Source organism: Thunnus albacares, chromosome 6 (genome assembly GCF_914725855.1).
Source record: "Thunnus albacares chromosome 6, fThuAlb1.1, whole genome shotgun sequence".
NCBI classification, from domain to species: Eukaryota; Metazoa; Chordata; class Actinopteri; order Scombriformes; family Scombridae; genus Thunnus; species Thunnus albacares.
In genome coordinates this window covers 28,367,280-28,386,079 of record NC_058111.1, presented here as the reverse complement: position 1 = coordinate 28,386,079, position 18,800 = coordinate 28,367,280, and the positions used below count along the sequence as shown (strand labels likewise).

At 40.1% G+C, this 18,800-nt stretch overlaps 1 protein-coding gene across 1 annotated transcript; it reads right to left on the bottom strand.

Moving 5' to 3' along the window:
- Window positions 1-12,782: 12,782 nt before the first annotated feature.
- Window positions 12,783-18,800, bottom strand: LOC122983364 (homeobox protein otx5-like). The gene is made up of 3 exons (XM_044353064.1): window positions 17,193-18,800; window positions 15,707-15,858; window positions 12,783-15,419 (listed from the first exon to the last, which is right to left on the bottom strand). Exons 1-3 carry the CDS (start codon window positions 17,290-17,292, stop codon window positions 14,781-14,783), a joined length of 891 nt encoding a protein of 296 aa, XP_044208999.1. The 5' UTR covers window positions 17,293-18,800; the 3' UTR covers window positions 12,783-14,780.

Genomic DNA, 18,800 nt, shown 5'->3' with positions numbered 1-18,800 from the left:
CATCTAAAGGAGTATGTGCATAGTTTTTTTTTTCTAATTGTATATCTATGTCCGTGTGTGTGCGCGTGTGTGCGCACGCGCACAACTGTGCATTCACCTTCCCCAAGGTCTGCGTAGTGGCGCTCCATCTGTGGCACTCAGGGGATTACAGCCAATCTGTCTGTCTGCCGCTCAAAGTGCTGACCGTCAGACCAGCACCAGATTAACACAGTGCTGGGATTGGTGGAGGGGGTGGGGGGGACAGCGGGTGGAGCATGCCTGAGGGTGAGGAGAGATGGAGAGATTGGGTGGAGGGGAGAGGTGGATGGATGTTGAGGAAGAGAGATATGTGTGTATGTGTGTGTGTGTGTGTGTTGGGAGAAGGTGGGGGAATTGCGGGGGGGCAGGTTGAGAGGCCGACCCTCAGATTAGTACACAACTGGTACAGTGTGTGTGTGTGTGTGTGTGTGTGTGTGTGTGTGTGGGAAGGAGGGAGTAGGGCTTACAGAAATAAAGTAGAGAGGGACAGAAGGGGAAGAAAGAAGAGGGACAGATGTATAGGGTGGGTGCATTGATGGGGGGTTGTATATTTAACAGGAAACTCCAGAGGAATGAGGAGTTCCAGAAAGACTTCATGAGTACAGTTGGGTAGAGAAACAGAGATAGACACTTACAGACAGGTGGATTGTAGAGCCACTGCCCCAAATGCACCTTAACCTGTAAATCTTCCAGCAATTGTTGATTTCATGTGGGAAAAGAAGCTGGAACTATATTCCATATACAGTTAAGTTGCCAGTATCCTTCATTAGAACTGCTTGGCGTATAGTCGTACAACTTCAGAAACTTCTTCCCCCAACACATTCCCAACGTTGGAATATAGGGGGGCTGTGTCTGACAATTTCAGTAGCTTTCTGACACTAGCAATGCGACATTCATGCCCACTTTGTGCAGTAATTGACCAACTGTGTGTGGGTGTGAGAGTAAGCAGAGTTTGACCCTGTCAAGCTCTCTTTCTCCATTCTTTACACCACTATCTGTGTCACTTTTCATGTGAACTACTGAGTACAACACTAGGGATGCTGTCAAGGAGAGACCGTCTGAAAGTGTGCATCACTATCCCAAATATCAGAACAACTTCCTTAAGACACAGTGAAAACCTTCCACTACAGAGTTAGTATGGTCAGAAACATCCCCCCAAGTATAGGCAACTGGAAAATAAAGGCCCCACTATGCTTGGAACAAATGAGTTCAGTCAAAAGTGTTTATAGTTGTTCTGAAAGGCCACACACAAAGGCAAAATGAAAAACTTGAATAAAGAAAGGGAGAAGTTGAAGGATGGGTGAATTGGGCATGATTGTTGAATCTTCTGTTTCAGAAAGTTACAAAAATTGGCAAACTCAAGGCTGGGGTACGATTGAAACAAACAAGGTCATATGAGGTGGAGCATAGAGAGACGAAATAAATCGTACAAATAAGGATTTCTCCTCAAAAGAATTCATGGTGTTGCACTTGATTGTACATACAATGTAACAGAGGCAGTTCTGTGAAGGCTTTAAAACTAAGGGCTTGATAGAAAAGTTCAAACTCTGCCTTACTTTTACACATCTGCAAACATGACCAGTCACTGCATGACGTGATCTTGACAGTCAGATCGTCTTTTTCAAAAAGTTACAAAATGGGGTCCAGGTAGGATGATCGGAGGGAGATGGAGATTGTGGTAGTGATAGGCGGGAACAGGGAGGGGGCAGGGGGTGAGTGGGTTCAGACTAGATGAGCACACCACCACTGAGATTATTGTAGTGTACTAGTGCACAAAGGGACAGAGCGGGTGGGGGGTCTGGGGAACCTGAGGGTGGGGGTGTGGAGGGAGTCGGGAATTGCTCCCAGGGATTAACCGTGTCCAGCCATTAGCACAGCCTGGTAGACAACTAGCAACACAGCAGGGTTCAGTACAGCTACACACACTGTTTAACAAGGCCTGTAGCTGTTAATGAAACATGGTTCTACATGCTGTTTTATAAGAAGAAAAATACGGGTTGGAAATACAGTGAGTTTAGTAACAGAATATCATATAAAGTTTTATTTCCCTAGATTAAGATGGCAAATTCTGCAACAAGTGTATTTTGACTATTATGATGCAGAATGACTCAGAAGAACACTCACAGAAACAGTCGATACTATCAGCTTTTCTGGTTCTTATGCGTTATTATGGATCCCACTGCTTTTCTTGGCAACCCAACCAATCTCACTCCTCATGCCTAAACCTAACCAACCCAACCAACAAAGGCAATGAGTGCGAGCCAATCAGTGGTAGAGTAGACCGTGTCTTGCCAAGAAAAGTAGAGGGATCTATAAAGATACGGTTCTTATGGCTAACATGTTAGGCTTAGGCTACGCATTCTGCAGACATAGAGCTTGTGCTTCTGATGAATATAAATCCAATATTCGCTCCTTTTAGCCCTGTTTTTGTCTGGGTGGTTAGTGGCCTGCCACAGCTTGTCTGCTTGAAACTTTCAGTTTTTCATGCGGCGTTGGTGAGAACAGAAAGACTCAACCATACTGGCTATATGATGCTGGTAAACCTAAACAGTGACCTAAAAAAATGGCGAAAGCAGCAAAGTGCTGCATAGTTGGCTGTTATTTAGTGGGTTCAGCAATATAAGCAACCCTCTCACCCTTTTACGCAGAATAATTTGTTTGTCAAATTTTTTGTCTCAGTGTTTGGAGCAGGGCATAAGGGTGAGTTTCTAGTTTTCCACAAGGGTGGCTAGCCAGAGAGAGAAATAAGAAGTATCTGAGACTTATGGTTAGGCTAGGCCGCACCACCAAGACTGTTTATAGGATGTGTTTCCTCTAGTTGACTCAGGTCTTCTATTAGTGGCTGGTGAACACACTGCAAAATTTTCCAGATTTTTCTTTTTCAGGCCACTATGAACCTTTTTCACCTGTTTTTGTGAGAATTTTGTTATATTCTTGGAATTCAACAAAAGACCCTCAACAAAGGCCACAAAATGGCTCATGGTGTCAGGGCCCTGAGGCAACATCAAAACGGTCAAAACCTCAACACATGCTTTTCCAGAAATGCTTTGAATAAAATGTCAAATTCTCATGTTTATATAAATATAGTGTTTGCATCTGTGTGACATCACTGGATTTACTTTCATTTCACTGACTCCAAAGCTCAGTCTTTTTTGCTGTTTGTGGCTGTGAGTTGTGTTATTGGGTTGTACTAGCGTGTGTGTGTGTGTGTGTGTGTGTGTGTGTGTGTGTGTGTGTGTGTGTGTGTGTGTGTGTGTTTGTGTGTGTGTTCCAGCCTGTGTCTCGCAGGCCATGTGCTTCCCTAGTCACACTGCTACCAGAAGCAAGAGGGGAGGGAGAGGAGGACATACACGAGTCTCCGCGGACACACACACTGTCTGTCACTATGCTGGGTTATTTTTCTCTACACCTCCCCCTAATGACCATTACTGGCATTACATGACACACACAGTACTGGCAAAAACACAGGTAAATACACTAAACAGTATGCAAAAAAGTGTTTCCCCCCCTTTGTTCACAAAATATAATTCATATCAAAATGACACACTACAACAAACATTTATTTAAATGGTGAGTCTAAGATCTAAGCAGTGATGGTGGCAGAAAAGGCCCTGAAACAGGAAAAAACAAGTACAGTGGGAAAAAAAGCAAAAATATTAAAGTGATGACATTTTTATCTTATTGTTTGTGTTTGACAGAGCAAAATACATTTCAGCTGGTTACATTTGTAAAAAAGCACATTATAGGTATAGGCTGAAAGAAAGTAAAACATTTTCTGTTATATATGACAAACTAGGAATGTATGTGAATTCATACTTTTTGTTGTTTTTGTTTACTTGTTTTTTTTGTTTGTTTTTTTTTAACTTCAAGTTCATTTCTGACACTTGGAAAAAATCCACCAGTTATGATTTATTTTTTATTATTAAGTCTTTTTTAAACACTATGCCATAATTATGAGATATTTGTTTTTAAGTGGCAGAAATGGGCTTCCATACAATTTAGTCACATTTTAGAATATACAGTATATTATGTAGTCTTATATCAAGTGTTACGATATTTTGACATAAAGCCATAAATAATGTAAATCTGTAGAGTTAGATTAGCAAATTATGTGAGATATAAAACAAATTTTAACTTTGATACCCATGGTATGGTACATAGATCTGTGGTTTGTGTACAAAAAAATAGAAATGCATATATTCATATAGTCACACACAGTAAATATTTGTGAGTGTGAGGCTGTGTATCAGTCATAAACAGACTGGTTGTGTTTGTTGTTGGCAGTATGAAGACAAACTGGCATGTAAATAGCCACTGAGTCACAGAGATGAAACAAACATGTTGACTTGTTGTTTCCAGAAGGGGCGTGTGTGTTTGTGCTCATATGTTGCCGTGTGTGTGTGTGTTTCTGTGCGTTTGTGTGTGTATGTGTGTGACTAATATTTTGTAACTTAATGGAGACACCCCCTGACCCCCACCCCACCCCATCAGTTTGTGATTGGTCTGTGGCTCCAGCATTGAGGATTAGACCATGTTTCCCCACTTTACGTTTCTCTCTCTCCTCTCTTCTCTTTTCTGTTTCTCCCTCTCTTTCTCCCCGCATCACATGATCCGTTACATCACGGGATTGAGGTCAGAGCTGGATTAGGGTGAGCGAGCAATCGAGAGAGGCAACGCTGGAATTACTGAAAGTGAGGGAGGAGAAGTGGGAAGGGGGGCGTTCAGATGGCCCACAGATGAAGAGAGGAAGAGAATGAGAGAGAAGAAAAAGAGAGATGGGAGATGGGGAGAGATTGAAACAAAGAAAGAGGAGGAAGCGCAGGAAGGCAGAGCAGGGGGATGGAGATATGCAGGGGTTTACACTAAAAGGGGGATTGAACAATGCAAAGGTCTTGGTGTCATGTCTGATGCTCTAAATGAAGTACAGTGTGTTTGTTGACACAGTAAAGCTCTGTAAGAATAATACATTTGGAAAAATCATTTTCCAGAAGATCAAGATGTATTCACCATGCAGTAAGTCAGATAAAAAAAACAGCAGGGGACATAAATGTAGTGGAGAGATGGGCAAAGTTGAAAAGTTCAGGCAGGAACTCACAGGCTGTACTGTAGGTCTGTTTGTTGCCAATAACAGAGCGAGAATACAAAATACTCCATATAGTTTTCTATTTAGTTTCAGTATCCTGCAATGTAAATGTGGAAAGTACCTCTTTTTTTTTTTTTTTTAAATATTATAACATACTGTATATTTGCCTAAAATCTTCAACTGTGTTCATTATCCATAAATGTTGTGCTAGTAAGTAAAATATTCCCATTCATATTTCTGTAAAAACAAAAATGTTAATTTGGCTGTCTGACTATGTTGAAAGGCTAATGAAGTCAACAGCTACACTTTAAAACAATATGTCTTATAGGCTCATGTTTTCCAAGTTCATGTCATGGATGAATTTGAGAACTTAATACTGCAGTTCACCTTTTCAGAACTGCTTTTAATTTGTAATTAATGTTGTGTGTTATATATATTTTAGTGTGTTGTTTTCTATCATCACATTAACTTAAAGTGTCTTTGAGTACCCTGAAAGGCACTCTATAAATAAAAATGTATTATTATTATTATTATTATTATTATTATTATTATTATTATTATTATTATTATTATTATTATTATTATTATTATTATTATTTAATTACATTAAAGTTACCGCCACATTATTCCATATGTTAAATGCACAGCTGGAAAATGCAAAGTGTCTCTGCTTTAAAGTATCAGTAATGGTAGCAATTTAAATTTTGAATGGCCACATTTGTCAATACATACTAAAGTACAATCAATGACATAAACAAAGATTCCAAGCGCAAATACACACAAAATGTGAAAAAAAGTCATTTGTTAGTTTGTTCTGTAGGAATTAGGAAACAAAAAAACTGAGTGATGTAAGGTAATAACAGTGGATGGTGTGAATTAATTCCAGTAGGTATTTCAAAGTTAGCATGGAAAAATAATGCACAGATAACAAATAGGATCTAAATCAATGTTTTCTAACCAGCTTGTTAATATCTACAGTACCAAGCAAAAGTTTGGACACACCTTCCCAGTCCCTTCAATGAGAAAGTGTGTCCAGACTTTTGATTGGTACTGTAGGCTACTTGTGACCCCTCTACTTTTAGATACCCGCAGAGGTAAATTATTCAGTAGTTCAGTAGAAAAATGGAAAAGATCAGAGAAAAGTCCAACAAAATTATTTTCATGTGGTGGAAATATGCTTTCTTCTATCCTGTCATCATCTCGGGAGTCTTGTGAATCACTGATCTAAATAGACCAAATAGATCTGATCAGTGAATGAACATGTGCCAACACATATCTACTTCTAGATCCCTCTTCTCTGTATATATTAACAAACCCTTTCATCTACTTTCATTTACTCTTATCTTTTACTATTTCACCTCATCTAATCTCATGCATAGTTTTCTGTCTCCATATTTTACTTTTTCTCCCTCAGAGGGTTACATCTGGTGTTCTTGTATTGCTATTTATTTTTAAAAAAGGGGGATAACAGAAAGAAAGAGTTTTGTGGTCAGTATAACAGTTACTACTCGACAATACTCTAATATGTTTATATATCCTTGATAGCAACACGCCATCCAGAACAGATTTCTATAAGAAAGAAAGAAACAAGAAAAGAAAATCAGACACAATTAAATTACATCACAGTGTTTCAGTCCTGGTGGACACTAGGGATCTCACATTGACCCTGTAGAGGCACGGCAGAGTTCAGGGTGAACCTGTGAGAGCCAGACTACAGATTATTCTACATCACACTGGCAGGGAACTGAATGGCCTGACTGGGCCCGGGGTTCCTGCGGCCTGCTGTCACACCAAGGACAGATACAGTCACACAAGCAAAGGAAGCATGTTTTTGGCATTGCTCCTTTTGGTGGAAAGTGGTTAGCACTCACCTTTGGTATTTTTGTTTAATGTGAAAGTAGAAAGTAGTAAAAAAAAGAAGTGAATATATGAAACTCTGGCTGGATCAAAGGACAGAAAGATGGCATAAATGAAACTTGTGTTACACAAGAAATATCACTGAAACTATTCATCTCTCTGCACTGGTTGTACATGCTGATGTTGAGTGGACTTCATCTGTGTTATCTGCAAGAGGTCAAAGTTTAATTAACGATACTTTATGTCCCATGATGCACTGGGCCTCCGAGAGCATCTGTCACCAGGGAACATTGGAACCAATTTGTCATCTGGAAAGGCTTTAATCCTGCCGATGAAAAGAGAAATGTCCAGAGAAAGATGGACATAGAAGTGGAGAGATAGGGGAAGTGGGATGATGAGGAGAGAGTGACAGCACAGAGAAGAAGAAGAAATAGTGGAGGAAGAGGAGGACGACGAGAAGGAGGAGGAGGAGGAGGAGGAAGAGGGAGACAGTAATCCTGTCTAATTCACTTAGTGTTGCGCTGAGGGAGCAGGACACTAAGAGGATTTGGGACATTCTCTAAATTAGATCAGCAAGAATAACAAACTGCAAGGAGAGGTGGAGCGGAGGGAACGAGGGGGCACTCTGGGAGAGGTGGCACGAAGGAAGGGGCGGATGAGGGAAGGTGGCATGAAGGAGGGAACACGTGAAGTGACGGCGGAAACAGGAGGATACAGAGGAGACAGAAAAGAGTTTAGATGCAGAAGAAAAAATGGAACGGAGCCTATGATTGGAGGTTTAGGGTGATAAAGGTTCATTGCCAGTTTAAATCATTTTGACAAGTTTTCCTTGCAGATGATGTTTGTAGTAACTACTACTGAGCAAGGCCCCAGGAAGTAGGAAAAACTGGCAGAGGTTTTCAAAGTGGTCAATCAAAGAGAAGTATAACCCACTGATGTACACACACTAAAACATTCCACCTGTTGCCTCAGATATCAGCAAATTCAGTCAGCAACATTCCAATTAGCACCCAACGCCAAGCACTCCCATAATCTAACTGTTTCAGTCCAACATATCATTAATCTGTGGCTCTAAACTCTGACTTTTACTATTAGAGATATTAACTAGGTGTTAAGTTGTAATCTGCAGTAAAGCCCTTAGCAGAAGTGTATGCTGAGGTTGACAGTAGCTGGTTGATCCATTCATACTGTAATACTGATCCTGTTACAGCCACTAGCTGCAGATCACTCACACCTACTTACACTGCAGCACTGTGTGATTTAGCAGCATTAATGCATGATTACAAATCTTATTTAATGACTTAACGCAAATTATTATTGTTTTTATACTTTATCAATTTTGTGACAATTCGATGATAGCCGTATATTACAGACTTATATATGACACAGATGTAAAGGTAGACAGATTGCTTGGTTTGCTGTGGTTTAGGCTGCTCCAGCTGCCACCCAGGATAGAGGCACTGCTGTGCACGGGATACCTTCAGTTTTTGATTTTTTTTTGTTTGTTTTTTTTTTTTTACAGATTTTAAAAGTGGTTTTAATGTTGGGGAACAGTTAGTGTTTTAACAGCTGGTGTGGATAAAAGACCACTTAAACGTACTTATTCTAACAAAAATTAGAATCATTTTGTTGCAAAAAGTTTATTCTTATTAACCTAGAAATATTGAAAGCGGCATTATAACTGAGAATCCCTACTACATGTAGCTCTGTAACTGTGCAACCTTGTAGTTTCATGTTGTATATTGTAATTCTGTGTCTCTATATTGTAATTTTAATACTGCGACTTTTTTTTAGTTTAACTTTCTCAGGTTTTTTAGTGGCACAAGAAAATGTCAATGTCTTGTCTATAACTCAGTTGTTCGGCCCAACACTTTGGTTTAGACTGAAATATTTCTAAAACTATTGGATGTGCTGCCATACAGGTATCCATGCTGCTGATAGGATGAATCCTACTGACTGGTGATCTTCTGACATTTCTTCTACTGCTACCAGCACGTCAAAGGTTTCACTTCATCCAGTGAAATATCTCAACATCTACAGGAAGGGTTTGGGACAAAAATGTTATTTTCATGGTTCCTGGACAAGAATGCTAACGCCATGACTTTTCCTCTAGTGTCACCATGAGATTAGTTTTCAGTGAGATGTCTCAACAACGGATGGATTAGAATACAATTGGAATAAAATTTGGTCCCTTTTAGGATTAATATTAACAGTTTTGGTGCTCCTTTGACTTCCCTTCTAGTGCCATTATCATGTCAAGATTTAAATTTCTCCAATACTTTGGTTTATGACCATAGATTTGGGAACATTCCCATCAGCCTCAGCTGCAGCTGCACTTTGTGTTTTAACACTAGTTATCATGTTAGCATGCTAACACACAAATCTCTGATGGTGAACATGTTAAACATTATACCTGCTTATCGCAGCATGTTAACATTGTCATTGTGAGCATGTTAGCATACTGATTATAGTGTTTATCTTGAAGCATTGTTAGGCCTAAGAGCAGCCTTACAGAGCTGCTAGCATGGCTTCAGACTCTTACTTACTGCAACAACGTCTAAGGACAGAGGATGTTGTGCAGATGATAAAACTCTCTGGCACTCGCTTGCGATTTTGACATACGTACATAAACCTGGTTTGACTTGATGAAAGCCTCACCCAGACTGTGCTTTGTGTACTATAACCACAATCCATTCCCAATACTAAGTAGACTGCAAAATTATTAATGCAAAAATCATGATTATTAACACTTTCCTCTAATGAACTTTTAAACCCCGCAGTACTCAATACTAGCTGGGCAGCCATTTGGGAGTATAGTGGCCTCTAACAGTAACTGTAAAACCATGAAGAAATTTAAAAACATTTTTGGGGTTATAGAACATTTATTCCAATAACAGACAGAGAGCTCTTGGAGCACTGTATTAAGTTCTAATACATCTGTGATCTTGCTGCTAATTAAACAAAACCAAGCTATAAATTGTATTTTTAACTGCTGCTGTAACCTGGTCTGTCTTTGTCTTGGTCCCACACAACAGTACGAAATGTTCCTCCTGTACGCCGACATGATCCTAATTTATCTCTGCAAAACACACATCCTGGATTTCTTTTTAATTTTATATTATTCTAATGAAAGCAAAAAATAAGTTTTTGTTAAGCATGTGTGTGTATCTGTGCCATTGTCTGCGTAAATGACTTTTGTCTGTAGCTGTGTTTGGTCATGACTGTCTGTTTGGGTGTGTATGTTTGCTTGTGTGTGTGTGTGTGTGTGTGTGTGTTTAATGATGACTGTGAATGTGTTCCTGTACATATACTGTGTGTGTGTGTGTGTGTGTGTGTGTGTGCGTGTGTGTGTGTGTGTGTGTGTGTGTGTGTGTGTGTGTGTTTGGGAGTGTGCTTGGCGCGTGTATGCTTGGCGGCGTTGGGATTAGGAATCGATTAAGAGGAAATTGGACTGCAGGCAGGCAGGAGGGAGGAAGAAGGGAGGAAGGGATGAGGGGAGGGAAGTGGGGAGGGAGGGATGATGGAGAGGCTGGTCAGCTCTGGCAGCCTGTGGCATGATTACAGTGTGCCTCCAGAGCAGGCCGGCCACCAGCTTGTTTGTAGGGGATTAGAGAGAGGAAAGAAATGAATCATATTTCAAAGTCCTGAGTGTATCTGTGTCTGTGTCTCTGTGCTTCAGAGTCCATATGCTGCTGCTGGGGGATTACAGGGCCACACTGCCTGCAAAGCACAGGAGGGGGTCTATCTATCTATCTATCTATCTATCTATCTATCTATCTATCTATCTATCTATCTATCTATCTATCTATCTATCTGTCCATCTATCTGTCTGTTATGAACTTCCAATATATTCAGTTTTTATGAATACAATTCTCTTTGAATTGAAGCTCCACTCACAATATCAGTGACACTATGAAATTGTAAAGTGTAAAATTTTGTTTGATGCATATCAAATAACCTGTGTAAAGGGACAACCATTAGAGCCTGAGCCCGTCAGTGACCATAGTCTACTGCACTTTGTTAATGAGCTTTTGGGCTGGCCAGTGTTGCTGTGTCACCATGAGCTTGAACCCAGCTCTGTGTTCTCAGTCTAAATCCTAGTTAGAAGGTGAGTCTCGCTGTTACTGAGCAGCCTGAGGTGTAAGGTGCAACAAAGCCAAGTTATTCTCATTTTGCCACAGTGTAAGAACATTCAGCGTTGAAAATCTGTCTGATTTAACTGTGTAACTATTGCCATTTAGCATTTTGTAGAGTGCAATGTGCAACACGCTTAGACATGCAAGATGTGCAGGTTCAACATCAAGTCAAATGTGTGTATTTTTTCTTCAAAGTTAACAATAAAATATCTTTAGAAGCTGTTTTGAAAGTGCTTATTTAGGACATTTAGGTCCTGATTCATATATGGGATGTGCCTTTTGCATGCTACCGTCCTGAAAAAGTGGAGAGAGAGAAAAAAGACAGAAAATGGGCTACGATAACTTTGAGGAACATGAGTATCAAAGTGACATATTAAGGAGTTGATGAACTTAGAAAAGAGCTGCAGGAACTGCAAGCAGGCCTCCTATTAAAAAAAAATGAATAATGTTACATTGTACCATGACCACACACAGAGAGAGGGGGAGGAATACACTGTAGGTAAGAAAACATAGCATTTGTTTTATTTTGCGGACTTGTCTAATTTTGCACTGATTGTTCCAACTCTTTGGCAATTTTTAAGTTAAGATTTATGTTGACTTAAAGCCAAATCAAGTCAGTTCAGTTCATTTAAGTTTGTTTTGTTATTGTACATTTTCCACCAGGGACAATTTTGCCACTAACTGCATATTACAAAGTCACATAATTTAAAGACTTTAATTAACAAGAGTCTAGCACCTCTGTGAAGATGTAATGAGGCACTGCACTGCTTTGAGCTAAATGTTAATGTCAGCATGCTAATATGTTAACATGCTGATGTTTCTCATGTTATTTTTTTTTAAACATTTACTAAACAAAAAGTACAGCTGAGGATAAAGAGAATGACATTAGTTAATCAAGTTGTTGAGACATTTCACTCAAAGCTACAAATCACAACCTCATAGTGGTAGGAGTAGGATTCATCTTCTGGGGATCATGAATATACATATTTCATAGCAATCTATCCAGCAGTTGGTGAAATATTTCAGTCTGGACAAAAACGCCAGCATGGCTAAAAACAACAGCACCAGTTGACAACAGGGTAATACACGTTGGGTTGGACTTATCATTGAGAGCAAAACATGTTTTTTCTCTTGAGTGTATATGTCATTGTGATTCAAGGCCCTTGTTTCAAGGTATCACGGATCTCAACACACTGTGAGCAAATATCATCCCTAAAACCTTTCATCCAGAGCACTTCACAACCCCCGTGGAGCTGACCCTCTGACCTATCAGTGACAGCAACACACAGTAACATTCAGCAATCTAAAAAAATCTGCCCATCTCTCGTACTTGAGTTTGGTGCTGGCGGAGCGTTGGGACTCAGTGTTATGGTTGGTTCTAATCTCTTTTCTGTCCTCTGCCCTGCTCCCTCTCATCTCTGCCCTATACCCACTCAACCTCTTGTATGGATTAGTGGAACGATCCCAGAAACTGATTCCCAATCTCCCCTCTGTGGATGTCCGACATTCCCTTTTTCTCCTCTTGCTGCCCTAAGGGCAGAGATATAGAGGGATAACACATGTCAGAGGAATACAGTAGCCCTGCCTTGATGCTCTTTGCTGACATTTAAATCAGCAGAGTCAGGCCGGAAAGAAAACAACAAAGAACATTCAATGCCAATGATTTACAGAACACAATGACACCAGAGTTTTAATGAAGTCATTTAATGTCTCAGAAACATCATAGCTATCTAGCATGGTAGTGGTGAGACTGGTCAAACACAGGAGACAAATGAAATATACAAAATAAGAAGATTCATTCATGTCAGAAAAAAAAGCAGAGAAGATTATAATAATGCAAAAGATAAAAGTACAGTAAATGATTAAGAAGCATAAACAGCATTGTATCCTATTACTGCTACTTTTATTGGATAAACCCCTGAGTTTGAAAAAAAGAAGCAGAAACCAGAAAAATACAAACAGAAAAAAAATAAAAAGTTGGCAGTTTTCTAGAAATTAAGAAAGAGAGAGATTCTGTTGGGTGGAGCGTCTGTGTAACAACACATTGCTGATACCAGACATGATTGCATTTTTGCGTTTTAATATTTACAAAAGAACGACAAAAAAGTATATTAGCAATATCCATGTCAGCTGAAGACATAATATTAATGATGATAGTAATAATACTGATAATAATATCAACTTCAAAACAAATTACCACAATTTTTACTTTAACGAATCCACATTTTTTTAAAGAAACATAGTAATGTTTAAGTCTAATACAAAAAAAGAAATCAAACGATACATCAAACACATATAGTGGTACCCATCACATCTTTACAGGTTGGAATTGAGAGAGGCACCGAACTCTCTGTGCAAAGGGGGGCTGCGTGGCGGCCCAGTCCCTTCCCTTTCTCTGGTGCAGTCTTCTCTCCCATCAAATACCTTACTGGAGCAGTTTATCAGCAAAAAAAAGAAAAAAAGTTTATTATAAAGTCATCTGTAGATTCAAGAACTGCTTCAACAATCAGTCAACCGCTAACCTCATGCAAACACTGTGAGATGGAGTGGGGGGAAAAGTACTCGGCTGCCAATAGCCACAATGCGACCATTGTTGCCCAAATTGTCTGGAGTTGATCCTATTAAACTAACAATGTATGAGCCATTCTGCTAATGATTTCAACCATGCTCAAAGGCAACAGGTTTGTACTGCAGTCACTTCAGTGACTAACTCTACCCCCTCCGCTTGTATCACACACAGGCTGCAGAGGGTCAGTATCACACAAGGCTACTGGGAATCATCAGCTTGTCTGCTATACAGTTTTTACGTGAACTAGTGGCCACCCTGTAAAGACATCTCTTAGGTGTCTTATTTAGGGGAATTGAAATGTTTGGCTCAAAGCTTTTTGAGTCAGTTCGCTGATGAAAAGCAGCTTTATAAAAGAAACACATGACATCAAATACAAGACATGTCTAGAAGGAAGAAATTAAACTTGGGCTCTCGTCAGTTATTCTACACTTTAGATCAATTTAAAGGCTGTCTATATTAGTGATGCAAATAACTTATAGGTTACAGAAAGTACAACTGTTGTTGTGCTGTGGCAATAAAAAAAAAAGAAGCACTGTTTCAAATTTGGTACAAGTAAAGGCCAGTTAAAAAGTTTCTGAATTATGCTCTATCAATCGAACCAAATGTACAAAATGCGTATTAATTAACTATTGAGTCAGCAATTGATTTAATGCATTCAACATGTGCCAAGTGGCCTCCTTTGTTTTCTCTTGTACTGTATTTAAATCACAACTATTTCAATCTTCTGATCCACTGAGCTGCAGCATTAAAGCTGCTGTTCTTTCTCACTCATGTGATCTTATTGCACAGATATTGCCATATTGTTTTCCTCGGCCATTTCGCAATTTCAAGCCTGATTTTTAGAAATACTATACTTTCATCTCTTTGTTACAATCACCAAGCCAAGCATCAACAGATCAGTTTACTTCCACACATATTTTTTCTGAAACAACAAATATGAAGAGATTATTTCATGTCATTAGTTCTTAAACTGATATGATTAATTTATTTGTGTGTCCCAAGTTCTCTTCCTTCTTCTAAAACACACCAAAAATAATTTGGGTTATTCAACCCACTTTGATTCGATTCCTCACATCCTCCCCATCCCCTTCCCTCCCGACCCCCCACATCTTGATATTTACAAGACCTGGAACTTCCAGGAGTTCTGGTCTTTGTAGTCCAGACAGTCAGTGGCATTGAAATTGAGCTTCCAGGCAGCTTGGTCCTTGTAGTCTAGACAGTCGACAGCTCCGAAGCCCAGCGAGGCAGCTGTGTAGCCTTGGGAGGAGAGCGAGGCAGGGGACTGGCTGAGGGGTCCACCCATCGAGGAGGCTGTGATGGGACTCAGGGCGCCTCCAGTTCCTGACAGCTGCGGGTGCATGGGTGACAGGTAGGAGCTACAGTCCAGGCCAGTGAAGTAGGACGAGGAGCCTGCGTAGCTCTGGCTGTAGGCTGGGGCCTGGGTGTAGGTCATGGGGTAGGTGGTGGTGCGCTGCATGCAGGGGGTGGTGGAGGCAGACAGGGGGTCTGGCAGAGGAGAGATGGAGGCTGGGCTCCAGATGGACACCGTGGCGCTAGCAGAGCTGGAACTGGGGGTGATGGCGGTGCCTGGAGGAGGGGGTGGAGGGCTGTAGGGTCCGTTGGTGGGGTTGGCACTGGCCTCAGCGTTGGCCTCACGAGCAGGAGATGCCTTCTTTTTAGGGGGCCGTGGTTTGGACTGGCCTGTGCTCTGCTGCTGCTGCTGGCGGCACTTGGCACGGCGATTCTTGAACCAGACCTAGAGGATGGCAGGGTTGCATCAGAGAGGTGTGAGGTCAATTATAAAGTCAGTACTTCATTATTAAATCAACTGGTGTAAAGTAAATGATCTAACTGGTAAAGGAAAACAACATTTTGAACTATTTCCCTTTCTACCTCTCTTCTTTTCCCCTTTGCTCTCTCTCTCTGTCTCTCTCTCACACATGCACAGACATTTCTTTCTAAAATCACAGCTATACAATAGAATTAAATAAAAATAGTAATATACTAACACAATAATCTGTATAATAGTTTGCAATCTGTTACCTGGACTCGGGACTCGGGCAGGTTGATCTTGAGGGCCACCTCCTCTCTCATGAAGATGTCTGGGTAGCGAGTTTTGGCAAACAGAGCTTCCAGGATATCCAGCTGTGCACGCGTGAAGGTGGTGCGCTCCCGACGCTGCTTACGCGGGGTATCTACAAAGAAAAAAAACATTATTATAATAATTATTATTATTATGCTTGCATTGCTTTTTATGTTGGTATTTAAAAGATTCTGCATCAAAATGTCATTACCAAAAGGCCTACAGCTGTAAAGATCATTTATCTGTTGGTACAAACATTTAACACATAAAAACCTTGCAAATTATTATATAATTTAACAGGCTGATAGATTGGAAATAGCACAATATTAAAATGTATAATACACTGTATTTACAGTATAAGGTATTTTAATAAATAGCACCTCAAAATTAAATAAATGTAAATCTCAATGATTGCTTGTGAATCAAGTAAATTATTTAGTTATTTCTCTTGAGTTTGCAGCACACAAACAGGCCTTTTGTTATTTCTTCACTTCACCTCAGTTCTACTTTTTATTAATTATAACTACAACATATTTTTTTATAGATATTACTCTTTAGAACAGGTCTTTCAAAATAAGATGAAGTTAAATAAATTTTAGTGGATAATTTTCATCAGCCCATGCTGATGTCTAGTGTAATATACAAGAGGACATGTGATGCTGAGTTAATTAATGTCTGTAAATGATTGATTTTTATTGATTCGATTAAAATTAAAATAAAAGGTCTTATAATTTTCATATTTTATAATAAAAATCTGTTTGAAACTAAACATACAAAGTGAAGAAACGAAAGTGACTTCATATCATAGATTTTGAATTTTAAAAGTGGCCTTAAAACATCAATTTAATGTGAGACAAAAAGGCCAAACAGGCCTTCTGTCATCACTGCCACACTTCGGCATCATCATTCAAACTCTCCTCTCAAGGATGACAGATGCTGATCAGGCCATGTAACCCAACCGAACAATATAAGAAGTGTTCATTCATGAAAAGAAACATTATGGCATAAAATAAAACACAATGAGCATCCCTTTGTAAATAGGTTACATGTTAAGAGCAACAGATTGGAGTCTGTTTTGATGTTAAGTCTGTGTGAGAACAGGCTGCGTCTGCATTCACACACATTTTTTATTGTTTTTTGACTCTATAATCCGCTGAATTTATAGGTCAAGTGAACACATGTTCTGATGACTGAAGAATCACAGACATCTATTCATACAGTACTCATGAAGCAGAAATTAACTGATGAATTGAAAGAGAAGAGATACAATTAAATTCGTTCCCTTTTCAATGACCAGTTTAAGCAAATAAAAATAATTTCATTTTCTGGAATTCTTCCAAGTCCTGAATTTCAAAATTAACTTTTTAAACGTGAAACAACAATGACAGTACATGTATGACTTTATATAAAACCCACACAGTCAGGAGTCAGAAAGCTATTACTTACTGGGATATCCAACGGCGGCGGAGTGGAGCAGATCCATGCCCGGGCCGGACAGCGTTAACCCGTTCACGGCGTAATGGGGTTGCTTAATGTAGGACATCATGCCTCCTGCCGGCTTTAAAACACTCCCTCACTCCCTCACTCTCTCTCTTCTTCTCTCAGACCGGGGGCCGGGTCTCCTAGCTAGTCTCCAGGGGGTGTCTCTCTCTCTCTCTCTCTCTCTCTCTCTCTCTCTTTCTCTCTCTCTCTCTCTCTCTCTCTCTCTCTCTCTCTCTCTATCCGGTTTTTTTTCTGTCACTCCCTCCCTCTCAGTTTTTCTTACACCCTGAGTTGTTTGTCACAAAGTTGTTGTTTTTTATTTTTCCTTGTTGTCTCTTTCCTTCACGATCTTTGTCGGCTGTTCTGACTATCGAGCCAGACACCTGCGGTTCTATTAACTGCACAAGTGACGGCAGTGCGCCTACACACCTGTTTTAACCTGACGCGTAAAACCACAGCAGCCTTAGAGCCCGGGAGTGTATTTTACGCTTCCTCTGTACAGTTAAGAAAGACAACAACAACTTGACATAAGTCTATGAATTAAGACTCTAGATGAAAAGACGATAAAAGCTAATTAAACGACACCCTGCGATGTTGTTTCTCCATCCAAGTCGTGCGTAATTGCGGTGCGCACCGACGTCGCCAGGCGAAAAGTGCCAAAAGCAGCAGTTCCACAAGAGTTCGGTCGTCTGCGGTCTGATGGGTTCTGAGAAGTGTAAGGGCCCCTGGTGGTCCCTGGTTCCTCAGGAGAGGATGTGGATATGCAGGATGGACAAATGAGGCGAGCAAGAAGAGGCTGGCTAATTAGAAGTAACTTCTTACCCAAGTAGACACCCAGAGCCCTCCCTCTCTCTCTCTCTCTCTCTCTCTCTCTCTCTCTCTCTCTCTCTCTCTCTCTCTCTCTCTTTTCCTCTCTCTCTCTTTCTCGGACGCGCTCACGCAAACGCGCGCGCACACATACACATATTATCTTTATATGTTCATATTGGGTCTGTGGTGCCAAATATATGTTTACGATGAGTATCGTAAAATTGTGCATTTTTGTTGAGTTTCACAGTTTATTTTATGTCTTATTTGTTAAAACGTCTGTAATGCAACTTTTTGTCATTGCAGCAGCAGAAACTTATTCATATGTAGCCACTATGAAATGATTACAGATTTATTTAATATTTAAGACGAAATCATCAAAAAAAAATATGCACAAATTTATGAAACAGTATAAAACTTTGTTCGGTTCATATTGGAAAGGCACTTGGCGACCATAAACAGGACGGTGAATAAGAGATAAATTGCACCCAAATGAACCTGATGACCTTATTCTCTTATTCTTTTCATATTGTCCTGATTGTTATGAGCCATTTTCAAAATTGGCCTCCTACAATAATCGGGCGACTCTGCCGGAGTGTGGAGGCAGAGGTAGAGCAACCGAGAGGCGGAGAAGGCCGTACAGGCCGGATTAAAAGCAGCACAAAGACCGCGTTGTTCTGCTATTAAATCCCCTTCTGATCCCCAACATGCTCCCTCCGGCCCATTCATCCATTCATCCACCGGTCAATAATAATAATAATAATA

Bases quoted from the DNA above. Each gene is read 5' to 3' on its own strand.
- LOC122983364 (XM_044353064.1), bottom strand. From the start codon at position 17,292: ATGATGTCCTACATTAAGCAACCCCATTACGCCGTGAACGGGTTAACG. The intron at 15,859-17,192 runs GTAAGTAATAGC...TTTTCTTTGTAG, and splicing joins CGCCGCCGTTGGATATCCCA to ATACCCCGCGTAAGCAGCGT. The intron at 15,420-15,706 runs GTAACAGATTGC...GCCATCCTCTAG, and splicing joins TGCCCGAGTCCCGAGTCCAG to GTCTGGTTCAAGAATCGCCG.